The sequence below is a fragment of the Nanorana parkeri genome, unplaced genomic scaffold (assembly GCF_000935625.1).
Source record: "Nanorana parkeri isolate BGI_ZX_2015 unplaced genomic scaffold, ASM93562v1 scaffold967, whole genome shotgun sequence".
Taxonomy (NCBI): domain Eukaryota; kingdom Metazoa; phylum Chordata; class Amphibia; order Anura; family Dicroglossidae; genus Nanorana; species Nanorana parkeri.
The window spans coordinates 238,223-258,839 of record NW_017307235.1 but is presented as its reverse complement, the minus strand read 5'-3'; the positions used below and the strand labels follow the sequence as shown (position 1 = coordinate 258,839).

Below are 20,617 nucleotides of genomic sequence, written 5' to 3'. Positions count from 1 at the left end.
CGGTGTCTCTCTCCTCTTCTTCCCCTCCCCCAGCGTTGGTCAGTTTCTCTCTTTCTCTCTCCTCTTCTCCCCAACCCCCCAGCGTCGGTGTATGTCTCTCCTCCGCCTCCCCAACTTACCCCCGCCGCCGCCATGGATGGATGGTCGTTCGGTGTCTGTCATTACCAACTACTAACCCCCTCCCCCCTTACCTTTACCTCCAGCAGCTGTGCTCCACTTCTGCTGGGTTAAAGAAAACTCTGTCAATGGAAAAATAAACCTTCCTGCGTGCACTGCTCAGGAAGGTACCAAGTGCACAGGGGGGGCCCTTAACAACTACACTACACTGCACATTAAACGAAAATAAAAAAATCTTGCTTGGAGCCCAGGCCTCCCCAGTGGCCTCTTTCTGCGGGTTAATGGGCCCTGACTTGGCCTCCAAAGTTTGATCCATGGATGTCCCACCTCGCAACTTACAGGACCTGCTAGGCCGGCTTGGTGCCAGATACCGCAGAATACCTACAGAGGTTTAGTGGAGTCCATGCCTCCATGGGTCAGGGATGTTTTGGCAGCAACAGAGGCCGGGACCTACTCAATATTAGGTCTGTGGTCATAAGGATATGGATGATCGTTATATATATATATATTACAGTACTTAGTCTGGCACCAACCTTCCTCCAATTGAATAGTAAAATCCCAGCACACGCTTTTTTTCTTTTGCTTCAGAATATACACACGGTTTTGGCTGTATCCCTTGGCCTTCATATCCTGCTTCTGCTGCCACTTAGCACAGATGGCTAACAGGGGCAAAAAGGAATGCTTTGCATGACTCCGCCCACTTACTCATAAGCAAAGACTGAGCTTCTTGTTTTTGGGTGTTATGCCAGAAGTTCAGAGGACATGTAAATATGTTTTGTTATAAGAAGGCCATGCTGTATATCACAATACTTTAGATGTGGGCTTCTTAGAATCTTTTGTACCACCTCAACTCAACCCTAATGGTTCTACTGCATGTTGAATGTCGAATGCAATGCATAGAGCATTGCATACTTTCCATAACTCCTCCACCATCCATCTACCCCCTTCTCTTTCTTGCCCAACAGATACTTCAAGTATGCCATGTCAAGTATTAAGAGATTAGGAAAAACAAGTAGAATAGAATACATTGAAACAGATGCAGGAACAACAAGCCAAGCGCAAAGCAAAGAGATGGAGACAATCATAGAGGACCTAGTGAGGTATTGAGGATAGAGAAGATCAGAGGAATGACCCAAGATACACTGAGTGGCCAGATTATTATGACCACCTGACGTTTGTAGGCAAATTAGCTATAATTTAGCGCTGAAGTTGCTATAGGGCCAGACCATTATAAATAGGGAAGCAGGTTGGTTACCACGACAGTAGAAGTGATTTGTTTCTGAAGATACGGGTAAACAACGCGATTTAACAGCCTTTGAACGTGGGATGATTGTTGGCGCTCGGAGCCATGGAGCGAGTATCAGCAAAACAGCAGAATTCGTTAAATGTTCAAGAACAGCTGTTGTTAAAGTGTTTAAAGACCGGACTGTCAGCCGAAAATCTGGGTCTGAACGTGCGAATTGTGGCCGTCAGCGACTAATCAATGTTAGGGCAGAACGGAGAGTGGCAAGACTGGTACAAGACAACAGAAGGGCAACAGTGCATCAAATTACTGCAGATCTTAATCAGGGATCCTCTCAAATGATCTCTGAGCGCACTGTTCGCCGTACACTGCATTGTATGGGATATGGAAGCCGAAGTCCTGTTCGAACATCTTTGCTGTCTGCAGTTAACAACATAAAACGTCTCCAATTCGCACAGGAACACAAGGATTGGAAAGCCGAGCATTGGAAGAAAGTCATGTGGTCCGATGAATCACGTTTCCAGTTGCATCATGCAGATGGCAGAGTGAGAATTTGGCGGGAACAGCATGAAAGCATGCACCCCACACGCATGAGTACAACCCTTCAAGCTGGTGGGGCCAGTGTTATGGATTGGGGCGTGTTTTCCTGGCATGATTTGGGCCCTTTAATTAGTGTGGAACAACGTCTGAATAGCACAACATACCAAAGTATCGTTGCTGATCAAGTTCATCCGATCATGTTGATGGCGTATCCCAATGGAGATGGCTTCTTCCAACAAGACAATGCGCCATGCCACGGTGCTCGTATTGTGCAGGAGTGGTTTCAAGAACATGAGGGAGACTTTACCTTGCTTAGGTGGCCCCCGCGATCACCATATCTCAATCCAATTGAGCATTTGTGGCACGAAGTTGAAAGAGCCATCAGGCAGCTGGTTCCACAACCATCAAATCTCACAGAACTGGACAGTGCTATTCATCAGGCATGGTGTCAGATTCCTCGCATCACCTTTCACCATCTCGTGGAGTCAATGACAAGAAGAATCGCCGCAGTATTGAAGGCAAAAGGTGGCCCAACGAAGTACTGATGGGGTGGTCATAATAATCTGGCCACTCAGTGTATATATCAGGGCAATGTGAGGACCCTCCCCACCCTTGCTATGTTCTTGATAGTATCACTACTTTGCCGAGGTTTGCAAAGGTGCCTTTGTATGCTCAGATGTCCCTTGGTCGTGTCTGTGGGTGCTTTTGCTCCTGAAAGGAATACCTAAGCTGGATTGTGTGAGATTTAGCCTCCAATGGTAGCGCATTAAGGACGCACCCACTCGCTTATTACTTCTTTTAAGGGCATCCTTGCCCACTTTTATTTAATGAAAGTTCTCAAAACAATGTGATCACCCTCGCAGGGGTCCTTTATCATCTCTTGCACAGGAACATATGCACATCCAAAATAGCCCTGTCAAAGTCCACCGACTTTAGGTTGTCTGATTACCAAACGTTTTCACCACCCAGCTGACCCACTCCTCAGTCCGCCAGTCACAGACTGGTCCCAGGGTGGAGCCCTCCTGACTCCTGCAGAGACCTCCTCTGTCACCCAGGGGGAGCCCTGAGCATGAACCAGCATTCTCCTCATAAGGGCTGTGCCAAGGTGCACAATCTTTCGGTGCTGGTCACCACTAAAGCCTGGACCCAGGAAGGGAGATTTCATTCCTCCCAATGCTCTTTGAAATCTCCCAGTTACAGGAACCCCATGCCAAATCCAGAAAACCTGAGAAGAACTGCAAAGCCAGCTCTTTCCCAGTAAACGTTGGCACTTTCTGGAACTGCTCAGCCCGCCTGGCTGAGAGTCCTGGGTGACTATATTGCCAAAAGACACCCTGGCATTGCCACGCACTTCCACAATGGTTATAAGGTTATGGATCAGCCTAAGGTCATGGTCATGATCACATAAGCACTGATTCTGAAAGTCATACGGCATACTAAACAGTTCTGCATTCATCGGGTATTGCAATATGCTGTGCTGAACCACAAGCTCCATGCAACATTTGCCTGTGCTTGCTATAGCTTAGCTGTTATTTGCATTCCGCAGCACACATCACCGCCCGAGACAAGCCAGCAAAAAATCAGCAACTTGTAGGCATAGCTGAAGACCAATACCTTGCACCTCCAGGTCAGGGCTTCTCAGGACTGGATTTACAACCCCATTCTGCCAGTCTCAGAGACCTTCCGTCTAGGGGTACAATTCTGAAGGACCCAAGCTCTGGCTGGCCAAACTTTGAGAAGCAGTCATATCTGACAAACAATACTTCTGTAATAATGTGTGGTCACTGGCTGACCATTTATGATAACAAACAGTCATTAAGAATATTGGTCAATTACAGTCTAAGAAATCTGCCCCGGCTCAAAGTGTAACAGACGAAAACAAATGACCAATTAGCATAAAATTGTCTTAGTCACATAAAACGTTCACAGAATATGTTCCGTTGACTTAAGACTAGGGATGTCCAGATACCAGTTCAGATACCAGTGTCGATACTTGGCATTTTCACCAGGGCTGCAGCGGGGACCTGACTCTGGCGCTCCACCACTGTCTTGAAATCATTAGTCTGTATTGTTTTAGAAAAACTGTCACATGACAATAAACATAAATGTATCAGTACTTGTATCTGTGAGTACTTGGGTGAGTATCAGTACTTGTACTTGGAAAAATGTTATCGGTGCATCCCTTATACATGTTTATAAAAACAAAATCATACATTAAAACAGAGATGTACAAATCCAAGGAGCTCCGTGTGCTACTTACAAATGACAGCCGCCTCCTAACTTTTACATTTTTCTCTAGTCTAGTCTTGGAGCTGGAAAAGTATCTGTACTTGTACTTGTACCGAGTACTGTACTTGGTATCTGAACATCCCTACTTAAGACCATTATTATTCAATGAACATCCTCTGATAATTCAAAGAATATGTCAAATATCCAGACGAATTCCTGCACAGATAACGTACAATGTGCAAATGTGATAATCATACGACTACATGTATTCTGCCAGGCTTTGGGGAATATGTAATAATTCATCCTGATTGCAGTATGTGCTTTAGAACTGAAAGGTCTTTTAGGGTACAGACTGAGATCAAGGGCATATAGCTTATCCCAATGTAAATAACTTAGTGCAAGGAACTAAGTGCAGTAACCCAACAACAGTTCATGGGGCCAGATAGTAAAACTTTGATTGGGCCCCTCTTTGACCTCCCTGCTGTCAGTGATCTTAAAGGAGAATTATGAGGTGAGCGATTTTCACTCAACCTCATAGTTCGAGCCGACGTGTGACAATGAAACTGTCACAGGTCGGCTCAATAGATCGGGAAGCGAGCGAACACATACCGTCGCTCGCTCACTTCTCGATCATGTCCCTGCCGAGAGCCGTGACTGTCACGCACGGCTCCCTGCAGGGATTCCCCCCTCCCTGCTCCGATCCTCCAGCGCTGACTGGCGGAACGGACGGGGGAGGGGGCCGGTACAGCTGGCTCTGCCTCTAGATAGGCAGAGCCAGCTGTCAATCACGCAACTGGGTGGATCTCGACAGTAATGTCGGGATCCGTTCCGGCTGCGGCGGTCTCAGTATACTGCGAGCTGTAGTTCCCTATATACTGAGCTTTGGGTCCCGGGAGGACACTAGTTTGTGTACTCCCGTGACCCTAAGGAGAACTATGGGGAGAAACACTGACCCCATGGTTCTCTTTTAAACAATGACAAATACATTTAATAAAAGCCAGCAGTCAAAGGAAAGCATAGCACAGGCTACATAAATTATGGTTGAGGAAAGATTATGAGTAGATGACCTAATGTACAGTTGGTATTATATACATGAACAGTTGCTCTCAGCTAGACGGGTTATTAAATACTCATTATCTCATTAGGGTTGTGTATTGGGTGTCACCTCTTTGTTACAACTGATTGCAGGAGGCTTCAGTAAACATCTACCATGTTTTGACAACTGGCCAAGCAGTTTCTGTTTTGTCTAAAAGGCACATGGCTCATGGCAGGGCCTGGGAAATTAGCATACAACATCCTTTCCGAAAGGTGAAGCCACGCATTGATGTGTTTTCTAGCAAACCAACATTGTCTTAAGGCATTGTGTTGACTGTAGATTGTCCTTTCAATGATCAATAAATAGTTATTGTATTGCGTCGGGCATTATCTCAGACAACAATGAATGGGCAATTCACATCTCTGCTTTTCTTATTCTCAGAAAAAGTATTTGAGCGACACTTGTGACTGACCGCAGACTGTAAAAAATGACTGTTCCACCCAGCAGTATCAATTCAGAAATCAAATGGTCACAATGATGACTTTTGGGCATGTAGGTGGCCAACTCCTGACCATAGCTTATAGTTCCCAAATAATCCAGAACTTCAGCAGAGACAGACATCTACGTTTAATCCAACATATACAGTATGGCCAGCTTTGGTATAATAATGCTTTCAATTCAATAATTTCTGTTTTAATTTTCATATCTTTTCAACAATATCTGTAATTCAATATTTTGTATCACTTCTTTAGCCCTGGTTCACACCGAGGCGTTTTTGAGCAGTTGGAAAAGCGCTTTTAACTGCCCAACTCAAGAAATCCCGTGATTTTCAATGGCCCTGGTTCACACCTGAGCAGGAAAACGCCAGACAGCTGAAAAGATACAGGAGCTTCTTTGGGCAGTTAAAAGCGCTTTTCCTCTCCATAGACTTCATTGCAAATGCCCAAAAACGCGCCACAGAGGCATGTTGCACATTTTTGTGAGCGTTTTTGCACGTATATACGCACGTTCTTCCATTGCCCACAATGGTTTTTGAGCTGCCAATCAAAAAGCGCGTCTTCATGTACGCGCGTTAAACCACGCATAAAAATGTGCACACCGCGTACAAATGCGCAAAAACGGTGCCGCCTAGGTGTGAACCAGGGCTTACTGTTTGGTGGTCATTTGTTTTGCATTTCTAGATTTTCAACTATCTGCAAAGTCTACAGCAGTTAACATCTTCATCAGCAATTAGTAGTTATTAAGAAGATAATGATGAGCAGATATAACCAAAAATGATGAGTCAGGAGATTCCTGCTTGTGCACAAGCACCCCATTGGAACGGGAGGACCCACCATGATTTCCACTTGAGATCACATATGCAGTTCCTTGCCTCTCTCCTCTTCTGTACAGAACAGTGAAGGATCTGGCCCTCTCACAGAGAGATTTGTTGAAGTATCTCTAAAGCAAAATTATTTATTTTGTATTTTGGATGGAGTAGGCATTAGATAAAGCTCTGTCAATACTTTTTTAGTCTTGGGGAGGTTTTCCATCACTTGCTGTCTCACAGGAAGCAATTTTTAATGTGTGGGAAATGCCTTCTTAGATGTAATCCAAGAAGTGTTTCCATGGGGGATTTCCCCTTTATTCATGTTCTGTTGACATCTCGAAATTTTGGATTTTACAGCCCTGCGCTGCGTGCACGGCTGTATCGGGCAGCTCCCGGGAAGGACGGTGCTGGGTGTGATTAGTTCACCTCCCCTGTCCTTCTCTATGGGACTACGCGGTCGTACGCCCCCCTACGCTCACCTCAAGTGCAGGTCCGTACGGGTGCGTGTGTCCCGGCTCGGACGCAGACAGGATCCATTCTGACAGCGTAACGAGTACAGACACCCGCATGAACAGGCAGGGTGGATGAGCGTAGGGCAGTGTACGGCCACGTAGTCCCATAGAGAAGGACTGGGACTGCGTAATAATCACATGCAGCACCTGTCCTTCCCGGGAGCTGCCCGATACGGCGCGCACGCAGCACAGAGCTGTACGTGCCGACCGATTCCCGTGTGAATGAACCCTTATCCCCTATGACAATGGTCACCAGGCAAAAAGAATCTCCCCAGTTTCTTTCACAAAATTTGTATTATTTTTCAACAAATAGGGAACAAAGTTAAGTGGAAAAGCATGACGCTGACGCAGCAGCAATAAAGAGGTAGTAATGGACAAACAGAAAAAATCCACAATATGCAGGCTTATTGAGGAATGAATCGTTGTAAGATAAGCAGGACTGGACAAACAGTCGGACTCGAGAGGAAACCTCCACAGGATCCCGCCAAGACCCTTATTGCACGGCAATGCACCATGATCTAAGGGACTGCTGGTCGAAATGGTCCAGAGACCCATTCCTATTCTAGCTTTCAAATGTCAGACAGATACTGTATTTAAACCCTAGCCACTCCATCCAAAATGAAAAAATATTTTTTAGTCTATAGATGCGCTGTATAAAACAAGCTTCACCGATTAGTACAGGTGCTCATTTATGACCCCTAGGACAACAGTAGAAGCCCTGTTATTGTAATCAATGCTTTATGGTAGAGACCACTTATGGTCAAAATAAAGAAAGAGGAACGATTATAATCTTCAATATATCTGAAGTGATCCAGAAATTAAAATGCTACAAAGTTATATCGAGCGGTGAGGATGGAGAGTGGCAGGCCAGTGTGTTGTCTTCACAGTCCCATCCCTCATCCCAAGATAATCAGCAATGGTGTGAAAAAAAAACTATGTCGCCAAAATGGTTTAAAAACAAAAAAGTACTTCACAAAGGATTAAGAAAGCAAACACTTTCTGCTACTGAATTCCCACACCTACATTTGCATCAGAGCTTATCTGTGTCCCAAAGGCTTGAAAAAGTATTTGTTTCAAAAGAAGTGGACAACTGAAAAATCACACAGGGCCGGATTTACTCTCTCTGCTGCCCCAATGCCAAGTTCCTCAATGCGCCCCCCTGTATGCAGGCTGCATACAAGTGATCTCGACAACATTGCCAAGATCACTTGTACAAAACAAGTGGTGGCTTCCCCACTCTACATTTAACCCTGCTTGCCCAAAGCAGGGCTAAATGTAGAAAACAATTACCTGCCCGGCACCCGGAACTGCATGTTCTGGGCGTCGGGAGATAGGAATTCCACACCCCTGCTGCCCCGAGGCTGGGCCTCAGTTTGCCTTGTGGGAAATCCGGCCCTGGTGAGACATACACTCTTCAGATCATATAAACAACAAGCAAACTCTGCACAACTGGTCATCAAAAACAAGTCTTAGAGAGGTTGGACATTCAGTCACTATATGATGACCACTCTCCTGGTTCTGCATCTGCCAGCTGGTCCTCAGCACTGGGCAATTATATCTTCCCCAAGGAGGTTTGGCAGGAGCTGTCTTCATTTACCTCATTAACATGAGATGACCCATTTTGGCCTTTTTGGTTAGATTGTCAAAAAAAAATTCATGTCTGTGTACCTAAACCCAAGCATTCATCTTTTTCTGAACTATTGAGAAGATATCTGTTGCATTTATTAAGCAAAACCACCATAAATATTCAAGCATTCAGTGAAGCACAAGCTTCAAACTGCACAGAAATGAATGCAGTCTGTAGCTTGTGAGGGCATCTGCTTCTACAATGCCAGTTTCAAGGTCTATAGCCTACTGGAGCCCAACATAGGCCAGTTATTGGCCAGATTAGGTCTAAAACAGTGAATAGGGTGATGATCATTTCCCTACCCTGGTGGTACCCATTTGGATCCTGATACAAAATGGTCACTTTGTGCCTACACTCCATTTTTCCATTTTATCTATGGGGGCAGTCATGGTTGTCACACAGGCTGGACTTCCAACATGCCTTGTTCAACTCCATTACATGGTGCATTGGTGGGACTATTAGCTTAGTTAGATTTTCTGTACTTGAAAAAATAAAAATGAATGCAGCCGCCACATCTAAGAACATTCAAGCTGCATTATATTACATTTTGAATTTAAATACATTTTAACAAGACATGCCTAAACATGCGTGCTATTCTGAAGAAAAAGAATCAACTCACCTTCAATTGTTAGTTCAGGACTTTCTAAACCACTCCCAGACCATCACTACTCCATTTTGTGTGTTAACAGAACTGAGTACATACAATTAACAAAGGCCTACACAAATCCAGGTGTGTAATGATAACAAAGGGGCCATTTAGCCAAACCATAAAGACTCTGGTTATAATACAATATTAAAAGTGCAGAAATAAAAAGCTCGTCCTCACCCACAAACTCAGTGGTATCTCAGGAGACTTCCCCACTCTCTGTAACCTGAAGTCTAATTCTGGTATCAATAGGTTTTAATGTCAGCTCTCAACACGGATGAGATGGAATCTGTCATGGTATCTCCATGTGACATTTAAAAATGTTTTGATGGTTTAAGATATGATTTAATGTTAACATTTACTATGGAGGTTGCCACTGTTGAACCTCTTAGGCTAGGTTCACACCTGCACTACACCGCACGACACCTGGGATGCGTTTCCCCGGGGCCGCGCGATCGTGCGTTTCCCCGGGGCCGCTAGTGCACACAGTGATTGCCACCTGACCCCATTGATTTCAATGGGGTGACATCTGTGCAACAATCACTAAAAAAAATACCTTTTTTTGCGACACGCGACTCGTGGCTTTTATTAGCCGCGATCATGTTCACTTGCACGGGCAGAATCGCGGTAGGAAACCGCCCGATCCGCCCGGCGCGACTGGGGTGCCATTAGAAAATTCACACCTTGGCGATTCCCGACCGCGTGGCAATCATGCACAAAACTGTGTGGATTGCCACGCGTTTAGGAGTCGCCTAGGTGTGGACCTAGCCTTAAAATGCCAGCTGTCTGGCTATCATACTTATTCAAAGGCTCCAATACTTTTTAAGTCTACGGACACAAACAAGTATGAAGATCAGGTGTTCTGATGAAACTGATTCCGTACTTGTTCCAGATCAGCAACTTATAATGTATCGAAGATAGAAAAAGCCGCATACGTAGTTTGTTCAGAATTGGGTCACCAGTGTTAGTTTTCACATGAATCCCAGTAAGGTGGCCATAACCAGCATGGTAGGAACAGAACCATGCTGCAAGGTTATCAGGGAACATTCCTAGATTGTAATATGTCCACAATATTGTCTCTTCCAATCTGTAAAACATACTTTAAATATGTGTAGAGCTTTATAAGTGGCCATACACAAACCATCTGTGAGAAATGTTAAGATCCTTTGGTGCCCATTCACCTCCACTGGACAGTGCATGGTGGGCAATCTGTCCATTCATGTCTCTGCATTATCTTTTCATTATCAGCAAGTATGGGCTGAAATGCTTACACTCTACATTCATGATGGCGGTTGGACAAAGTGGCCGTGATACACCCACCAACAACTGCTTTCTAAAGCTGGCCACACACCTATAGATTATTTGCAGATTTTCTAATGTCAGATGGGAAAAGGTGCAACAGATTCCTCCATCTACTCTAAACTGTGGGGATGGAGGAATCTCCAAGCTTCAGTATCTTGCTAGTCGGCCCTGCTGGCTGCCAAAATACCTGACCAATGCCTGCATCCAATCAGAGGTATTTTGACAGCCGGCAGGGCCGACTAGCAAGATACTGAAGCTGGCCCCAGTCAGAGATTCCTCCATCCACATGGTTTAGCGTAGATGGAGGAATCTGTTGCACTTTTTCCATCTGACCATAGAAAATCTGCAGATAATCTATAGAAGTGTGACCAGCTTTAGAAATCAGTTTTTGGTGGGTGTATCATGGCCACTTTGTCCAACTGCCATCATGAATGTAGAGTGTAAACATTTCAGCCCATACCTTCTTGATAATGAAAAGATAATGCAGAGACATGAATGAAGCAAATATGCCTTTATTACCCAAGCATGGTTTCTTTGCGTTACACTGGAGACATAATATTGACTGACCAACAATGTCCAACCCAAGCCAATGAGAGCAATCAGCTGCTTGGGTGTAGCCATGCAACCCTACAGCAATGGTCATTTTATATTTAGTGGTACCTTAATCTGGCTATATAGAACAGATGGATGTCTCCCAGTCTTATAGATTTTAACTAGACTGGGTGGCAATGTCATGTCTATAGGTACCATCAGGCATCCCTGTCCAACCAATTTTGGGGGGAGTAATTACATTTTTGACAACCTTTTATGGTCACCCAAGATAAGCCAGTGTTGGGAGTGTTTGACAACAGGAAAATACGCGCTCTGAGTTAAGCTTTAGTCTTTATGTGGAAAAACTGTGAAAAGAAGAATTTCAACACAGTCAGACTGGACTTCTTCGTCTGACTGTCAGCAGGGGTCTGTGGCCACCTTCAATCTGTACACTCCTTATCATGTGTTAACTGAAACTGATTATCCACTTGTACAACTGGGATTAATGGATTATCTCAAATACCCATCTTAATAGCAAATTAATCTTTGCTAATTCACCTCTATTGCTCCTGAATATGTTGGTTTACAGGTACACTGATGGAAGCTCATTCTTAAGCACGTCATGAATGAACCTAGGATGCGAGACATTTCAGACACTGGCCATTAACATAACAGTTGGGAGACATTAGCCAGACATTGGCAAAGACCGACCTGTGGATCAAGATGTACAGCTCATTCACACGAATAGGCATCAGGTGTGAAGGACCATAGGTGTGAAGACGTTTCTGTACTATATAAAGTCTGTCAGCAATTTTCAGCTCAGATCTACTTTTCTACAAGCAAGTGTCCACTGGAGACATGGTTCCACTGGGGAGCATCATCTGCTTTGCACTTATTTCAACAGTTTTCCCCATTCCTGTTCAAAGACATACAGAAGAGCATGATTCGTCGAACAAGAACAGGCACTTACACAAAATGGATTACCCCGTCTACATGATGCAGCTGTACCAGTCACTCATAGGAAATGGGACTGATTTTCCTGGCTTGGAACATCCTATCCTGCAGGAATCTGACATGGTACTGAGCCTCACTGCCAAGAGTAAGTCATTCCTTCCATTGTGCAATGCCTTCCCTACTTTTCTGTATGCAAAGTGAACAGCTGTCCCTTTAATTTTCCACATTTTAGAGAGTAACAGAAAAATAATTTCCATTGCTTTATGTGTGCAAGCCATGCATGAACTGATTCCTCCATCTGCCTACCTTGGGCACTATATGGCTGTCCTTAGATGTAGATTTGGTCATACATGGTTCAAAAGGTGATGGTCACATTGGATGTATGCTCCACCTGCTCAGCCTGTAAGATCCAGACTTTTGGAGTCTCTGCCCATGGTCTATAATAGAAGTCACCAGCACTCGATGATGTGTGCAAGAAGTAAAGCACTTTTTATTAAATTGCCATATGCGTCATACAGCCAACGTTTCGGGGGCCACGCAGGGTTCCTTCTTCTGGGCCACATAGTGACCCACTATGTGGCCCAGAAGAAGGGACCCAGCGTGGCCACGAAACATTGGCTGTATGGCATGGGCTGTGTGACGCATGTGACAATTTAATAAAAAAAGTGCTTTACTTTTTGCACACATCATCGAGTGCTGGTGACTTCTATTATGGACTGTATCTGACACGGCGCCATCCGTATTGTCACTTCAAGCACCAACCTTTTAACATGATCTGTACGCTGTATGGAGTGCAGGTGATTTCGTATTATCGTCTGCCCATGGTCTGCCTCATGTGGGAGGTTTCTGAAATAACCATTAATGGTGCCATTTGTGAGCAGGTGCACGTTCCATATCTGGCAATAATGATCTTTCATGGGATTTGAAGACCATTGCCAAAACAGAGCTAAGGTAGTCTAGTTTGTCAAATATTTGTCTCATAAGTGGACAAGCAAGACCAATCTTTCCCTGGTTGTCAGCCATTGGCGTTGTCTGTTTTCTGGCTCATTATTGCATTTCATTATTGTATGTGGATACTATTATATTTGTATAGTTATTCATACGATCTCCTATTTATAAGGTTAACACATGAGCATTGCTCATTATTTCTCACATGCAATAGCAAACAATAAACTACATGTAGAGCCAAAGGAAATCTACCCGCTCCAATTCCTTAGCCACCATCAGGACTCCCCAGGTGCTGGTCTAATAGGTGCGTCTCCACCTTAGAATGCAGCAGTATACGAACAGACCGCACTATCCAGAGAATTCCAATATTTCAGACTTTATTGAAATTCACAGCAAATCCAGTATAACAGAGAATAAAAGTGTATAAAGCAACAAATGCCAGCACTGCACACCCCCAACCAGCCACAACCTCTCACATGTTTCACCCGTAGGCTTATTCATAGAGGTTGTGCAGTGCTGGCATTTGTTGCTTTATACACTTTTATTCTCTGTTATACTGGATTTGCTGTGAATTTCAATAAAGTCTGAAATATTGGAATTCTCTGGATAGTGCGTTCTGTTCATATACTATTAAACTACATGTGTTATCCATCTTATGGTGGAAATACTGTAACCAGGCTGTCTAATTGTGCCCCTTTTTGTTGTGATTTGTTTATTTACACTACTCCTTCAGCACTCTGATGGATGGCTGGTTGGCAGACTTCACTAGGTAGACGCCGGGTGCTAAGCACTCATTAGGTCATTACAGTTTGTGTATTGAGCCTGAGTCCTGCATTGAAAAAAAAAAAAGCGTGCAGCCGCCTCAATACACATCCTTACTTCTGACATTTGTCTAAATGGTTTTTTTATTGAGTCTGCGTGTGTATAACAGACTTCAAATGAGTGCAAGTAAGGTTTATGGAATTCTGGACAGTTTGCCCAGCAAATGCTTCAACATTTGAGACACTTGGATTAACTACAATCTTTTAAGTTACAAGAACTTTCTTTGGGGGCCACAAAACAATCCAGCAAAACATTGGACAAAACAATTTGATATCAATGACCTGATCATTAGTACGTTTAGCTGTACACAAGGATAGCAACATTCTTATTAATCCTACTTTAGTGTGCACACTGAGCCTGTAGATACCTGGTAACCACCCTGCTGCCCGAGGGCCACATATAGCCCTTCGGTGTTTGAAATGTGGTTCATGTCTCTTAACGTCTCCTGGGGCAGGACTTTAGCGGCCAACCATTCCTGTAGGACAGTCTCTGACCATTTCATGTAGTAATTCTTGAGTCTTTTACAGTCTTATATAGTATTATATATATTAAATATTATACGCGGTCCTTTGGAGACATCAGGGGCCTCATTTGAGACCCCCTATACCTTGTAAGTTGACAGCTAGTGCTGATCCCATGACTAGGGCCCGGATTTCCCACAAGGCCAACCAAGGCACGGCCTCGAGCATGGAGCAGAGGGGCAGCAGGGGTGTGGAATTCCTATCTCCCGATGCCTGGGACATGCAGTTCTGGGCGCCGGGAGAGTAGTGGTTTTCTACATTTAGCCCTGCTTTGGGCAAGCAGAGCTAAATTTACAGCGGGGAAGCCGCCGCTTGTTTTGTACAAGTGATCCTGGCGATGTCACCGAGATCACTTCTTTTCAGCCTGCATACAGTGGGGCGCATTGAGGAACCTGGCCTTGGGGCAGCAGAGAGAGTAAATCCGGCCCTGCCCGTGACCACAATGATGATACATAAAATGCCTAAGCTATTATACCATCAATGTCCTGCGTCTAGTAAAATCTACAAGGTTATTCACAAAAGGGTGAAGAGTTTGGAGAAGGCCGGAGAAGTTAACAATCTAGGACAACATTGCTGAACTGGAAAGTGAGCTGAATGGGAGAATATTTCCAAATGAGCTCTTTTGGCCTTTATTGTTCACTTCTCTCCGGCCTTCTCCAAACCCTTCATTTTAGTGAATAACCCTGTACCTGATAACTGAGCCCTAAGGCTCCGTTCTCCATCCGCATAGCGTGAACACGCGCTTGTGCGCGTTCACATGCATTTTTCCCGTGTTTGCCACACACAAGCCCATTTAATCTATGGGCTGCACACATGCGACAAACACAGGAAAGTAGCTCATGCAGCATTTTAACGTTCCCCTCCCCCCCGCCATGCACCAAGTTTTTTATAATACTACAAAGGCGCAGCTTATCAAACAAAACACAATAGGGGGGATTTATCAAAACTGGAGCAGACAAAATCTGGAGCAGCTGCGCATGGCAACCAATCAGCTTCTCTCTTCAGTTTGGCCAGTTAAGATTTAAAAATGAAAGAGAGAAGCCGATTGGTTGCCATGCACAGCTGCTGCAGATTTTGTCTGCTTCGGTATTGATCAATTCCCTTCAATGGGGGTAATTGATCAAAACTGGAGCATACAGAAACTGGAGCAGTTTGCCATGGGAACCTATCAGCATCTCTCTTTAGTTTGCTCAGTTGAGATTTGTAAATGAGAGATTGAAGCTGATTGGCTGCAGTGCCAATCTGCTCCAGATTTTGTCTGCTCCAGATTTGATAAATTCCCCCCAATGAATCAACATGTCTTACACGGCTCAAAAACAGCTGTTAACCATCGATCGCAACATTCAAAGTAGAACTGAATTTTTAGTTTTGGATAGGGTAAGGGAGGGTTATACCCCCTGTCATCTTTTTATTTTATTTTACCATTTTAATCTCATTGGAGATATTTCTTTTCACTTCCTGTCTAATAGCCACAACAGGAAATGAAAGGAAATCCCTCCAAAGAGAGGACATTTGGAATTTGGAATTGGAAGATTTCTAATTCTTTCCAGTTCTGATGACAACACTAAATTTGGGATTTTCTTTCACTTTTAGTGATAACGTTCACCAGGACAAATAGAGATGGTGGATCTCCCTAATGGGGACACGGACAGCAATAAAAACGTTATGGGTCTTCTAATCCCTCTCTGCTCCATGGAAATCTAAAAAAGGTTTTGGCTCCGGTTGTGCTTTATTGCTTTAATAGGTTCTCTGTTTTCCCAATATCAATAGGGATGGGATTGAAGCAACATAATATTTACTGCATTCTCTTTATGTTTCTTATTTCCTATATCTTCTACCAGTCCATGCTAGATTATTTTTTGCCTTTGTGTACTCACCCGGTTGGCGGCAGCCTGAAGCAATCTCCATAGCCTTTTGGTTGAAATCTTTCTGTCCCCTGGCTTTGCCCTCGAAGACGTCTATGGGGCTGTCTCCCAATACAGAAGATGCCTCATAGAAGTTTGTGAACAGGCCCAGCCAGGAGAAGAAAGATTCCTGCAGGCCACAGCTATCCAATCCTGGAAGGGGGCATCTGGAGCTGGGGAGCGGGCACATTAGGCATTAGGTTGGGTCGTGGTGGTGTAGGCAAAATAGATAACTGTATTTTATGAAAGTATAGCTATCCTTTAACTTCTAAGCCCACATTCACACAGCTAAGAGTTGGCTCGTACAGATCACGACCGTATCGTGTGCTGCACGTGATTGCACGCAGCAGCCTGTTCTTCTCTATGGGAGGACGCGGCTGTACGCCGTGGTACGCTCACCCGAGCTGCACATCCGTGCGGGTGTCCGTGCTTGGACGCACACAGGATCCAACCTGTCTGCGTATGAGTAAGGACACCCGCACTTGCTCGGGTGAGCATAGGGCGTATGTCCTTATGAGTATGTCCTTACTTACTGCGTGGGGTAAGGACACCCGCACCTGCACGGATGTGCAGCTCGGAGGAGCGTACAACGGTGTACGGCCGCGTCCTCCCATAGAGAAGAACAGGCTGCCGCATACAATCACACGCAGCACCTGTCCTTCCCAGGAACGGCCCGATACGGATGTGTATGGGCCAACTCTTAGCTGTGTGAATGAAGCTTTAAAGTGCAAATGAAGCCAAAACTGTTTGGAGAGGGATTATAACCCCGGTCAGGTTTTTAGTGTTGTCTGTGTCCCCGTTAGGGAGATTCCCCCTCTGTAGATGTCCTAGTGATGCCAAATTTTGGGTTGTTATCAGAACACTTTGGTTATCTCTCAGGGTATCAACTATCAATGCATCTAATTTTAGTGGTCACCTTGTAGTTTTCAGATCAAATTGTATTCCATTTCTGGTTTAGATGTTTCAATACTCTCTTTCTTTAATCCAGGTTGCAGTGAAGCGGGAAACCTTTGGAGGATGTCCTTCGATATGTCTTCAATCTCCAGCAGCACCGAGCTTAAGCTGGTGGAACTCAGAGTTCGTCTTCCTTCTTTCCATAGGGCACGCAATATCACAGTGGAGATCTTCCATTCTAAGGATGGTCAACACAAGCTCTTCATGGGGTCGTTCATGGCCAACCCTTCAGCTGCAAAAGGCAACTCTTGGAAAATCTTTAACTTGACCAGAATTCTCCAATCCTCCATCCACCATGGGGAGCCAATCTTAAATCCTGAATATGTAGCAGCAGAGGACATGACAGAGCGGCACACAGAGTCTGGTAATGTTAGGGAGCCTGGACAAGTTCCACCTCCAAATACAGATCCTTTGCCTGCTCTGCACTTCTCCGCAGAAAAAGTCATGCTTGTTGTGTTTGCTAGGGAAAAGACCTCTGCCAGCCATTTTGGCTCCCCCAGCCTCATTAAGACTGTCCAGTCCTCAAAGTACATCATGCCAGAGAGGACGACCAAAATGGCTGGTCTAAGGAGACACAGGAGAAACCACAATTCACACCACAGCATAGTTGTCAACAGCCTCCCGGCAAAAGCAGAAGCCGGCGCACCTCTATGCAGGAGGGTAGACATGTGGGTTGAGTTTGACAAGATCGAATGGGGAAATCGAATCATCTACCCAAGAAGGTACAATGCTTACAGATGCGAGGGAACATGTCCAATTCCGCTGAATGAGACCTTCAAGCCAACCAACCATGCATTCCTAAAGGTAATTTTTGTTAACAAGCACCCATTTGACTCAATTTAGTAAGGAATATGTAAAAATGGCTTATGCGTGTCTGATCCAACATATATACTAATAAAATGTATGTCTTGGCAAAAAAAAACCATATTCAGAACATCTCTGCAAAACACGCATAGTTTCTCATGATTTATACTTTTAAAAAGATGGAAAAATACCTTTTGATTTACCAGAAGCCCATTGTAGTCCTAACTTCACTTTTTAGCCTTTGTTGCTCTAAAGACCCATTCAGGAAGCCAGGCGGCGTGTAAAGACTCGCCACCCGGATTCCGATTAGCAGGGAAGCCGTCCCCATGGTTCTCGGCACCAGGTGACGAGAAAGCATGGAGCTGGCTTTTTGGCCAATCAGGAAGCCAGGCGCCGGGTAATGACGCGTCACCCTGCTTCCCGATTGGCCCACAAGCCTGCTCCATGCTCCCTCGTCATGGGGGGACGAGGGAGCAAGAAGCCGGCTTCCCGGCCATTCAGAAAGCCGTGCGCTGCGTCATTACACGGCGCCCGACTTCCTGATTGGCCAGCTTCCCAACCAATCAGGAAGCTGGGCAGCGAGTCATCCATGTAGATCCCATTAGAGCACAAGTACGGTGACGTCACCTCGCTTGTAGTCCATTGATATAACCTCCTCCAGCCCCATAACTGAACGTCCATACCTCAGTACAGGCCTAGGCTGGGAGAACAGTCTACAGACGCCCATGTACTGCATCCGTTGCAATGCTTTGCATGCTCCAATGCAAAATAAAATGAAGAAATTCACTTTTTTTTTTTAAATCAATGCAGGTGCATTTATTATTTTTTGGAAAAGTTGTAATTAGCCTTTAAGGCAGACCTAACCCGGAATTGTAACCCGGAATACCCAAAAAGGTATTTGCCACATGCTGTTGCTACCAATATAAATCATTGGGTAGCCTGATGACTCTGGGCTCCATATGCTTCTGGGCCCCATAGCAGTTGCACAGTTTTCTATACCTCTAGCTACACCCTTGATTAAAATACTGTAGAACAGGGGTAGGCAGCCCAGCACCCCAGCAGTAGTGAAACTACAAATCCCATGATTTGGCCTCTGGGAGTCATGCCTATGGCTGCCAGAGTCTTGCAATGCCTCATGGGACTTGTAGATCCACAACAGCTGGAGTGCCGAGGATGTCTACTCCTGCCATAGAATATTTTGGTGCTACTTAAAGCAATAAAGTTTAATGTAATGTGAACAATGACTCCTTTATATATTCTAAGCTTTGCTGATTTTATTTTTTGCACTTTTTTTTAGAGTCTGGTGAAGATGTATGATTCTGAGAAGGTTGAGTGTCCCTCCTGTGTACCAGTGAAGATGAGTGCGCTGTCAATGTTGATGTACGAAGACGACAATGTCTCACTGAAGCACCACGAGGACATGGTGGTGGAGGCGTGCGGATGCAACTGACGTCTGCGTCTCGTTGGTGTATTTCCATGTTTGTCATAAGAAAGGATTTGTAAATAGTGTAAATAAGAGATATTTAAAGAAATGATATATTTATATACTGGGTATTAAAAACAAAATGCGCTTTCACTTTCCCTTGTTTCGGCATTTATTTAATGTATGATGATGGAAAGTTTTCTCACCGGCCGAATTGGCTAAATCAGATTAATGAAGACATCATTGCAATAAATATACTGATTGGGAAAATTAAAACATAATTCAAGTCTTTTTTTTTTACATTCTTATATTCTTAAAGCCCATCTATGGGCAAATCAAAAAGCCCCACTGCAAGGGTTAATTGCTCATTTATGCCCAGGGGAAAAGAAAAAGCTGTCCCTGATCCCCACTCCCACCAGCTCCGTTTCGGGACGCTAGACCTAACCCTGTAGCCTCTTCTCCCCTTCATTCCAGCAGCCTAAGAGCCACTGACATCATCAAATCTACTGCAGGTTCCGTAGACCTGCAGTAAATGCGAGGGACATTTCACCAGCCGCAGCAGAGGGGAAGAAGAGGAGAGCACCGCCCACGGAGGATCAGGAAAGTAAAAGTGATTTACTCCGATCCCCTAGACATATATAAGCACTTAACCCTTTTAATGCAGGGGGTGGCCCCTCTGCAAGGGTGGTTTATTGGTTTGCCTGGAGATGGACTTTAAAGCTCACTTATTGGCAAATCTGTTTTTCTGTAGAGTAGGGAAGCGTTATAATCTCTGTCAGTGTTTTAATGCCATATAAATGGAAGGTAAACATTGTGTCCCTCAGAGGAGGATAGCCTCCTCATTCAAAATCAACCATACTGTTTTCTGCATTGTTGACAAGTTTTTGTCCATGCTGCAGTTATATGCCGGAAAAAAATCAATGCGTTTGGTTCCCTATAGTAACAGTCCATGAACCCATCGCACTCCTGAACGTTTTTTCCATATAAAATAGGTGGGTGCAGCGGTAATCAACGGATGGCAACCGTTCTCAAGTAGAGAGTAGGAATATCGACACACGCACTCCAGATGCTGTACAAATGCATCTGTTTCCCTATAGCTCTGTTGGTCACTTAAGTAAAGCTATGTACTTTTAGCATGCTGAATGTCTACTGTAACAATAGTTGAATTGATTGGGGTCACATGAAAGAGCAATAC

The 20,617-nt window shown here is 44.6% G+C and overlaps 1 protein-coding gene across 1 annotated transcript in view; it reads left to right on the top strand.

The window, feature by feature from the left end:
* The window catches only part of LOC108795405 (nodal homolog 2-A-like), a 24,651-nt gene extending 5,202 nt beyond the window's left edge, over positions 1–19,449 (top strand). The window contains exons 2-4 of the mRNA XM_018566652.1: positions 11,997–12,191; positions 17,230–17,999; positions 19,297–19,449. Of these exons, the coding sequence (XP_018422154.1) occupies positions 11,997–12,191; positions 17,230–17,999; positions 19,297–19,449 (1,118 nt within the window). The remainder of the gene's footprint in view (positions 1–11,996; positions 12,192–17,229; positions 18,000–19,296) is intronic.
* Positions 19,450–20,617: the final 1,168 nt, after the last annotated feature.